Genomic DNA, 10,780 nt, shown 5'->3' with positions numbered 1-10,780 from the left:
TAAGAGTATAAGATATATAAGTATGTATATGATGTAAAATATGCATAAACATATGTAAGTATATAAGAATTATGAAATGTGAAAAAAAATATATTTAAGTAGGTATAAGTACGTATATCTACATATATATGTAAAAATAGAATATTAAAAAGAAGGGTATATATATATGCGTAATATATATAAATACATATATAATGTAATATTAAAATATTCACATAATATATATAATAATAATGTTGAAAACATCTATTAATAATAAATATATACTTATGCGTATTAAAGATATATTCATAAATACGAAAACATAGGTAAATATATATGTAAGATAGTGTAGAAATATGTGCATGGGAATGTATAAGAACTATATCTAAATACTATATGTAAAATATATTAAAATAGAGACATAATATAGGTAGATAAATATATATAAAACAAATATGTGTAATGTAATTTTAGGATATACGCGTAAATATATATTTAAAGAATGCATAGGTGATATACAAATATACTAACAAAATAATGATATTAAACCCTTAATAATACTACATAACATATACAGGTTAGTATTAAGTAGAATAACAACAATAAAATACTAAAAACATAAGGATAGTAACGTTAATAGAATATATTAGTATAAATAATATTGAAATTAAAATAAAATAATGATGAGAAGTAAAAAGGGATGAAAATCGAGAAAAAAAAAGGTTAGGGGGAATTTTAAAAAGAAATATATAAAAGAGAAGGACCAATTGGAACACGCTAAAACACAGGAAGGATTAAAAGTGCAAATATCCTGTCCTTTCGAAACGCAGCGTTTAATGGGGATCGAAATAAAAAATGCGCTGGAATTTTATACCAATTTAAAAGGAATGAAAATCTAATCGCAAAAGTTTAGAAAAGCGGAAGGGTCATTCGCGCAATTAGACCCTTCCGCAAAAACACGCGGATCCTCCTCGTGGGTCAGGTCGGGTCGGTCCGACCCAGGGCAAAACGACGTCGTTTTATCATTAAACAGGGGGGACCAAAACGGTGCGTTTTGGTCCCCTATAAAAGCTAAAATTTTTTGAAAAAATTCATTTGAGACCAGGTGAGGGGAAAAAAAAAGGAAAGAAAAAGGGAGAGGGAGGGCACGGAGCGATTTCCGGCAAAGGGGGGGTACCGGACGGCCACCGGAGGCTCGCCGGCGCCGGCGCCGGCCACCGCACGCGGTGGCCGGAAAGGTAAAAATTTTTTTATTTTTTTTGCTAACTCCCTTTTTTAGATTTATGCTATGTAAAAATATGTAATAGAGAGTTTTTGAACAATAAAAACCTTAGATCTGACTGCCTTTTCTGTTTTTTCTCTTTCTCGCCTGAATCTGCTTTTTTCTTGTATTCTTAAGTAGTATTACAGTTGAAAAATGAAAAGAAAAAAAATCCCCCCCTTTTACATGCTTGTTTCGGCTTTTATAGCCTTATTTGCTCTCTGTTCTTTGTTGTTTTGTGTTTGCAGGGTATGGAGGGCACGGTGGAGTGTCAGACGCGTGGGGGTAAGGGGTAGTGCGCCGCTATAGTGGAGCAGGGTATGGGCAACGGCGTGGCAGACGAAAAGGCATGCGGCGGCTGAGGCTGAAGGAGGCTAGGGTTGCTGAAAAATCTTAAGCAAATGGGCTTATTATTTGGGCTAGGGTTTGATGTAAATTGGGCTTGGGTAATTTAGTTTGGGCCAGGCATAATTGGGCTTGTACAAATATATTTTTTAAAAATTTTATATTAGTTTTCCTCTAAAATAATAATAAAATATTACTCGGGAGTCAAAACTGATTACCTCCAAAATTTCTTTGTAAATAAAATTGGGCAACTTTGGAAAACTATGGGAAGCAAGTTGAACGAGGGTTTCGACGCCCTTGACTGAGTCAGGGAGCAAATAATCTTGCCAGCTATTGAACCCAAGACGGTGGAATCGGGCGTTGCTGATGGAGTCAGTCAAGGCCATAGGGAAGCAGGTGACCACCAGAGAGTGGACCAACTCAGGGTATATCTCAGCCATTTTGAAACCAACCGCTCCTCCATAACTAAAACTGACCAGGGTACATTTTTCGACACCCAGCTTCTTCAACCCTTTGGCTATGCACTCAGCTTGGAACTCCACTGACCTCTCACTCTTGTCGGTGATGGAATCGCCGAAGAATACGAAATCCGGGACATAAACGGAGTAGCGGTTGGCCAAAGCTAACGCCTGAAACTGCCATGTGAGGATACCGTCAAAGGCAAAGCCATGTAGGAAGACTACGGCTGGCTTTGTGGTGGTCTGTGTTGGGACCCAAAAGTTGACTACCGTTCCTGGCTCGATCTCTATCTTTTTAGGGCTTATCCCAGCTAGCTTCAACACCCACGCAGAAAAAACTTGTATATCTTCAACAAACCCATACTCCTCTCTTTTTCTTTCTAAATTTGCTGCTCAACCCAAACCTTAACAAGTCTCCACTTTTGTATGCCTTCCTTTACACCTTTTATCACTTTCACGTCTTAAAAATTCAATATGTTCATTAAAAAATTAATTTAACTATTTTCCTAAAATTTTAAATAAAAAAATAAAAAAATAAAATCATTTTACAGTCTATATTCACCTGAGCAAAAATCTTCTGCCGCTATCTGTGCCCCCATAACAAAATTAAGGTTGCTTTTAACCCTTTTTTTAATCTAATATAATTTCAACTGCTCATGAATTAAAAAATAATAATAACCATTAAAAAGTCATATGAATGAATAATTACATTTTTTAATATATTTATACACAAGATATACAAATAATAAAATTATTGAAAAATAAAATATTTATGTATCTATAGGGTAAAATTACCAAAAGTTCATTTTTTTTCCAAACAATTAATATTATTCTAAAAGTATTATTTTTTATATGTTGATAAATTTAAAAAATATACCAACATTATAAGAATCATTAAAATTACGCACACACCCACCATGCTTCTTTTCTTCTTCTTTTATATAATAAAAGTGGTTAATTTTTAATTTTGGTCCTTCTATTTTACTTAAATTTGAGATTTAATTTCTATATTTTAATTTCTAACATGTTCTAGTAATTAATTAGCTAGTTCAAATAGTTAATATCATTAACTTTTAAATTAAAATTTTATGTGGTTATATATAATTTGAAAGTAGATTTATAAATCTAAAAAGTAAAGAGGTTAAATTCTAGAAAATAAAAGCAGGAATAATAAATTCCAAATGTATGAAGTGTAGAGACTTAGAACCATGGTTGTTTGAATTGGATTCAATCGATCGGGGTGTAGATCCGAAGGAGGTGTCAGACTAATTGACCCGCAAACCAGTACGGATCGATTAAACCAAGCTAAAAAAAATCAATTGAATTATTTTTCTTTAATTTCTTTTTAATAATTTATTCAATTGAACTATACAAACTAATGACTTAACTAGTTCTGAAAATATTACTTAGATTATATTTTAACTTCTAAAATTTTATTTTTCAATTTAATATAATTAATTAATTAATTAATTAATTAATTAAGCGCGAAATGTAGGATAGTAAAGTGCACTTTCGTTTCGCTTATATATATAATAAAGAAGGCAACCAAGTGTGGTTATTTATCCTTTAAGTAATTACCCAAAAGTTTCTTAATATGAAAAAGTAGGAAAATCAATAATCGAAAGTTCGGTTTCGCCTCTCAGACAAGTTTTAGCTATCCAATCAGCTACTACGTTCCCCTCTCTTCGAATAAACTAGAATTTCACTATTTGAAAGCATCTATTAACCATTAAATAGGAAAATAAATATCTTTTAACACGTTTAAATTTATATAATCTCGCATTAATAATAATATCGATGTCAATTAAGCCTAAAAAAATAGGATAGAAATAACTTATTTAGGTTGTGGATATTAATGATCGGTTGCCGCAACCACAAATTAGACAATAAAGATTCTGACATCTTAAATAAAATTTCATGGGTCCACGTTAGATGAGCTGTGGATTATATATATACATATCTATTAGTTTATAATTTCCTTTAGAATGAATCACATTTAATTTTGTCCAGACTTACGATTGTGAATTAATTAGACCCTAGAATCGTTCGACAAGAGCTAAAATCGATTTTTATTTTAAGTAAAATTAGCTTTAAAATTAAAATTAAACTTAAGATTTTCAGACAAGGACGGAATCAAACTGATTTTACAAGTTTTGGGCTTGAATTGAATTTCAAAATTAAATTGGGACTGATTTTAAATTAATTTTGAGGTTATACGCCATGATGGGGTGGATATTAGGATATCCATATATGGTTTCTAATGAATTTCTTTTTCGGTTTTTAAAAGAAAAAGAAGGAAAGATAACTTTTTTTAAAAAGGTTTTTTGTGCCGGCCACCGTGAACTGCTGCCGGAAACTGAAGAATATTGGGTTCTCTGACTGCAGTTGCTCATTGGAAAGTGAAGAAGAATACAGAGGATGATGGAGAGAAAATTATATCTAGAATGAATGGTTGTTCATTTCATCTAAACAAGTACAGAACTACAAAAAATAAATATAAAAAACATACAAAAATATTAAATAATATTTGGATCTGGATACACATTTCTTCATTTCATTCTAATTAAATAGGTGTAAAAATATAAAAAAAATAGAAAATATAAAAAAATATTAAATAATATTTGAATCTGGATATACATTTGTCCATTTCATTCTAAACAAGTGCAAAACTATAAAAAATTAGAAAATATGCAAAAATATTAATAATTATTTAAAAATTTACAAAAATTAAAGTATGAAACAAAAATTAAAGAGACGATTGACATAAAAAAAAACTAAAAATATAAAAATATTTTTAAATAGGTTGATAATATTTTACTTATGTTATTCTTGCTGCTTAATGATGGTTATGTTTTTCATTCTCATTTGCATGCATCATAATGTCACATTTCAAAAGTACAATGTCATAACTCAATTTTAGCAGCGATGAACTCTACTCAAGAACCCATGATAATCCTAGATAAGGATGAGCTGGAAGAAGCTCATTCAATCGAAAAGGAAGAGACGAGAAGATGAAGCAGGGTTGATGGCTAAGATACAAAAAATGGAGACAGACTTAGCAAAATGGGACGAAGAGCTTTAAAAGCTTAAGCAAGAATGTAATGATAAGTGTACAAGCCCAATTTTTATACCCGGGCCCAAACTAGACCTATCCATGGGCCGGGCAGCCCGCCCGAAATATGAGAGAGTTCGGGTAAAAATATAGGCCCGAAATATGGGCTTGGGCAAAAAAACAAGGTCCGTTTAAAAAATGGGCCGGGCTCAGGCTCAAATTTTTTTGGCCCAGGCAAGGCATGGCCCGGCCCGGCCCGGCCCGAATATAATAAATATTTATTTTTTATTTTTATTTTTTAATTTTAAAATACTTTAAAAATATTTTTTTTATTTTTTTATTTTTAAAATATTTTTTGTGTTTATTAAAAATCGGGCCGGGCTCGGGCTTATTATTTTTTTCCCTGGCCAAGCTCGGGTAAAATTTTAGGCCATATTTCGGGCCGGGCCTAAGAGTCGGGCCGAAATTTTTTTCCGGGCTCGGCCTGACCCATGGACAGGTCTAGCCCAAACCAATAAACCTAAAACAACTCACTAACCTTCAGCCCAAAACAATTAAACCCAAAACCCATTTACAATTAAGCCCCAAACCCGAACGGCCCAACAGACTCAGGCCCAAATACCAAATTCAAACTAGGGTTTCAGTCTCTGAAACCCTAGCGCCGCATGCTCTGACTCTTGGCTTAGCCTAGGCACCGTCCCTAGCTCAGACGACTTTTGGCCCTCTGCCATCGCCGCCATCGCCTCACCGGATGTCCCATCGTCCCACTTGCGCCGTCACCTGCAAAACACGCAAGAAACAGTAGCAACTAGAAGAAAAAAATAGTAAAAATAACATTGTAAACAGGCTATAAAAGCCGAGAATCCCCACTGTCAAGGGGTTCGGTTTTGGAGAGTTTGGGGGATTTCGTTCTCCTTTTTCTTTTTTTGAACATTTTCGCAGAAATAAAAAAAAAAAGGTGATTTCGGGTTCTGATATTTTTGTTTTCTTAAATCTCTTCTATTTGTTTTTTCTTTCTTTCTTTTTGTTCATCTCTTTCGCATGTACATATACATAAAATAAATATAAAAGAAGAAGAAAGGAAAACTCACCGGGACGGGGTTTCCCACGCCGATCTGGCGTTCGTCGGCCGTCGGAGGCAGTGGCCGTGCGGCGAATAGAACGGCGGCCCAACAAGGGGGCCTTAGAACCCCAAAAGCCAGACTTTTGAGAGGAAAGAGGGTTTTTGAAAAAAAAAATTTAAAAATGGGGGGATCTGAAATAATTTTTTGGGAAAAAATGGGTTTAAATACCCCTAACGAAACGGCGCCGTTTTGGCCCTGACCCGCGTGGTGACTCGACCCAGGGGGAGGATCCGCATGTTTTCTTTAAATGGGATATTTACGCGCGCAGTCCCTCCAACTTTGTAGCGCGTTGTAATTTGGCCCTTTTCACTATTTTCTTTTATTCTTAATTTGGCCACAAAATTTTTATTTTTGTCTCAATTTGGTCTATCGCAGCGCAGCCTTTTAGGGATTTGGTTTATTTATCATTTTGGTCCCCCTCTTTTCGTGCGCAACACAATTTAGTCCATTTTGTCTTTTTTATTTCGAATTCGCCCCGTATTTTTGGCTTTTACTTCGATTTAGTCCCCTTTTTAGCATTTTTATTATTTTCTTCATTATTTTAATGTATTATCATCTTTTATTATTTATTATTACTATTATTATTATCATTATTATTGTATTTATTATTATTACTTACCTTATTATTATTTTTATTTACCCATTTATACCCCTTTTAGATTTTGTTATATATGCCTACTTATATATATATATTATACTTTATAATTTATATATATATTTTATAATATATATACGTACATATTTTCATAATTTACTTATATATATACACATACTTATACATATTTTTATATTTTATAACTTATATATATCTACATGTATCTATATTTATATTTTTTTTATTTTCACAAATATGTGTATACATACTTATATATTTATATATTAATTTATAATTTTTATATGCATATATATATACACAAATATGTACATCCTTTTACATTTTTATATTTTTATATTTTATTCATTTTCCTTATTTGTTTACATTTCTGTCATTATTTTAACAGAATGCTTTAACTTTGTTTGCTTATATATTTATTTTGTATGCTATTAATTTATCCTATTTATTTATCTTATTTTCGTTTTGTTACTCATATTAATACCGTGTTTCATTTCTATTATTTCGTGTTAGATTAACTTTATCCAATGCATAAATTGTGACTTTTAAGTAAAATCTCGTGTTTAGATTTGAGAAGGTCGTACCATAACTTACTAGGTTTCGATTCACAATAAATCTAAATACATGAATCTTTTCAAACTCAAGTTTTAGACGATCTCGAGAATTAAAAAAAGATCGTGTCCTAACTTACTGGTCGTGATCTCTTTTTAAATCCGAGATAGCTAAAATATCTTTTAAATAAGCATTTTTTACGTATCGGGAATTCGAGACATTGTGTCCAAACTTACTGGATATGATTTTTTTTCTCGATTAACGTGAAATAAGCTTCTTTTCCCAAAAATTTACATTTTAATACAAGGATCGTGTTTTTAAAATTCTTCAAAGTTTTCAATTTTCGACATTAAGACATTAACTAATCAACTAGGTACCAATTTTGGGCGTTACGAGGGTGCTAATCCTTCCTCGTATGTAACCGACTCCCGAACCCGTTTTTTTGAATTTCGTGGACCAAACTCGTTGTTTTAATAAAACTAAATCATTTATTAAAAACAACCACTTTTCAAGGTGACCCGATCACACCTCATCAAAAAGGATCGGTGGCGACTCCCGTTTTTGTTTTCATTTTTCAAAACTCAAGTCGACCCCGTTTTCAAATAAAAAATGGTGTCAACAGCTTGGCGACTCCGCTGGGGACCCAAAATAAGAGAGTTAAGCCACGAGTTGATTACTTTTTATCTTTTTGTCGAAATTTGAAAACTTGATTTAAATATACGATCCTCTCATTGCATTTCATTTGTTTTGAGTTATAGTTTTTATCATGTTTTTTATTTTAAATTTTTATATCTTTGTATTGCATTGCACAACCGTTGGTCATACCTTTTTAAGTGGGAGTGAGAAGCTACTCCTTCGTGAGGTTTTCACCTCCGTGCAGGATAGTGGATCGTTTTCGGGATACATCCGTACCTATGTCTTCGTGAGATTTTCATCTCCGTGCAGCCATAGGGAAATGTATTCCCCTGAACCGAACTCGGTCTATATGAGCCTATAATGGGTGAAGATCGAGGAATCTACTGGTTCGGGTACCCTTACTTTAGAGCCAAACCTTATGTAGTGAACCTTAGGAGCCCGCCCTAGGTAAAACCACTTCAAACCCCTAGTGGTCACCAGAATAAGTGTTCTATTTATTCTTGTTTGCTTTTGATTTGTACTAACCTGCTTTTTTTGTTATGATTGCATTGCATTTTCATCATAAAAAAGAGATGTTGATTCACGTTTGGTTGTTAAATATAGAGCTTGTCATAAGGAAATGAGTCTTTTGATAAAGGGGAAAATAATAAGGTTGCCCGAATATGTTTTGAGAAAACACAACAAGAGAAAGATGATAGTTTAATAGAGGACAACACAACTATTGCTCCATTGCTCGAAGATTCAAGGTGACAAATATTATTCAAGGGTCACTGAACTTTCTTAAAGAGGAGCCAACGAGCATCACGAGGATGAGTGAGCAACGAGTCGCGGCCCAGATCAAACAAAAAGGAGATAGAAGAGACGTCCCTTTTGAAGAGTTCGTGAGATTTATCTTAACGCGCGAATGAAGAAAATAATGATTGTCTTAAAATATAAGGGCAAAGCCGTATATATATATCCGCTTTATGTAAAAAGATTTGTTTTCTAGGAAAGTTCTTCTAATAGAATTGAATCAAGAATCAACGTCTTTTTTTTACATTCATGCATTTGCATTACATAACATCATGTGCATTAAGGACCATTAAAAGACTCTAATTGAATAAAATTATTTCAGTTAACCTGGAAAACCAACACCCCTACGGAACTCGAGCGAAATCAAAGAACATGGATCAAAGATTAGAAAAGCTTGAACAACTCCAAAAAGATATGCAAGACCAGATACAAGAGCGGCTGGAAAGAATTCAGCAAGATATGACAGTAAAGATGCGGGAGTCCAAAATGACATGATGGCACGATTAACGCAGTTGTTGGAAATGACAAGGGAAAGGATCCTGTAGTTAATGTTGAAGAGGGAAATAATGATGACCCCCTTTACCCTCTAGGCTTTACCCCTCCACACGCGCATACTCAAGCCGAGCTGTACCCACACAAATCCTCTGTTACAATCAGACCTCAGCAGTTTTAGACGGGTCCTTCAATGCCAATGAATTTTCAAATCGGCGTAAGTCCTAATCCTGGAAAGAATCCTACTAATCTCATGGTTCCTGATCTCGATGACGTGGCAGAAATAGAAAAAGTAAGAGTGGATCTGCCAAAACAACTAGAAGACCGGTGTAAATGGCTAGAGGAGAAGTTTAAAGCCATGGAAAATGCTGAGTACCATTGAGGAATTGACGCTAAAGATTTGAGCTTGGTACCCAATTTGGTCCTCCCTCCCAAATTTAAAATACCGGAGTTTGAGAAGTATAACGGGACAAGTTGTCCCGAAGCTCATATCACTATGTTCTGCCGAAGGATGACGGGATACATCAACAATGATCAACTGTTGATTCACTATTTTCAAGACAGTTTGATCGAGTCAGCGGCAAGATGGTACAACCAATTGAGTCGGGCCAACATCCACTCGTGGAAGGATTTGGCGCAGACTTTTATGAAGTAGTACAGCCATGTGATGGATATAGCACCTGATCGAATCACATTACAGAACATAGAAAAGAAACCTAATGAGAGCTTCAGACAGTATGTCAGAGATAGAGGGAAGTGGCAGCGCAAGTTCAACCACCACTTTTAGAGAAAGAGATAACCATGCTTTTTATCAATACTCTGAAAGCTCCATTTCTCAACCACATGTTGGGCAGCGTTACTATGAGCTTCTCAGATGTAGTGATGTCTGGCGAGATGATTGAAAATGCCATAAGAAGTGGGAAGATAGATGCAGGAGAAGGCGTCAAGAGATCAACCCCAAAGCACAAAGAAAATAAGGTGAACAACACGAGTACATATAATAAGGGTTATTCAAAACCAATTACGGTGAATCAGCCAAGAAAAATGATCGCTAACCAACAAGACTCATCAAGACAAGAATTCGGAACGAGGCCAAACACAGAAAGACTCCAGTTCACACCTATCCCGATGACATATAGAGAGTTGCATCAGAAGCTATTTGATGTACGTGTGATGTCCCCCTTCTACTTAAAACCCATACAACCTCCGTATCCCAAATGGTATGACATAAACGCACAATGCGACTATCATGCGGGAATTACGGGGCATTCAATAGAGAATTGCACTGCCTTCAAGAAATTGGTTGAAAAACTCATTAACATGGGTGTTGTCAGATTTGATGACTCGTCTAGCGCAGAAAATTCACTACCCAAACATATTGATAGTGGGGTAGACATGAAGATAGGAAGGGGATTAGTTATTTCTGATTCAGGAGAAGACCATGGAAAGACAAGGAACCATTGTGAGTTCCAT

At 34.3% G+C, this 10,780-nt stretch overlaps 1 protein-coding gene across 1 annotated transcript; it reads right to left on the bottom strand.

The window, feature by feature from the left end:
• Nucleotides 1-533: 533 nt before the first annotated feature.
• LOC121224479 (uncharacterized) lies at nucleotides 534-9,308 on the bottom strand. The gene is made up of 4 exons (XM_041107878.1): nucleotides 9,143-9,308; nucleotides 5,847-5,878; nucleotides 1,807-2,361; nucleotides 534-542 (listed from the first exon to the last, which is right to left on the bottom strand). Exons 1-4 carry the CDS (start codon nucleotides 9,306-9,308, stop codon nucleotides 534-536), a joined length of 762 nt encoding a protein of 253 aa, XP_040963812.1.
• Between the last annotated feature and the right edge of the window lie 1,472 nt (nucleotides 9,309-10,780).

Source organism: Gossypium hirsutum, chromosome D12 (assembly GCF_007990345.1).
Source record: "Gossypium hirsutum isolate 1008001.06 chromosome D12, Gossypium_hirsutum_v2.1, whole genome shotgun sequence".
Lineage (NCBI taxonomy): Eukaryota > Viridiplantae > Streptophyta > Magnoliopsida > Malvales > Malvaceae > Gossypium > Gossypium hirsutum.
The sequence above is the reverse complement of the archived record's forward strand: the minus strand, read 5'-3'. Positions and strand labels throughout refer to the sequence as shown.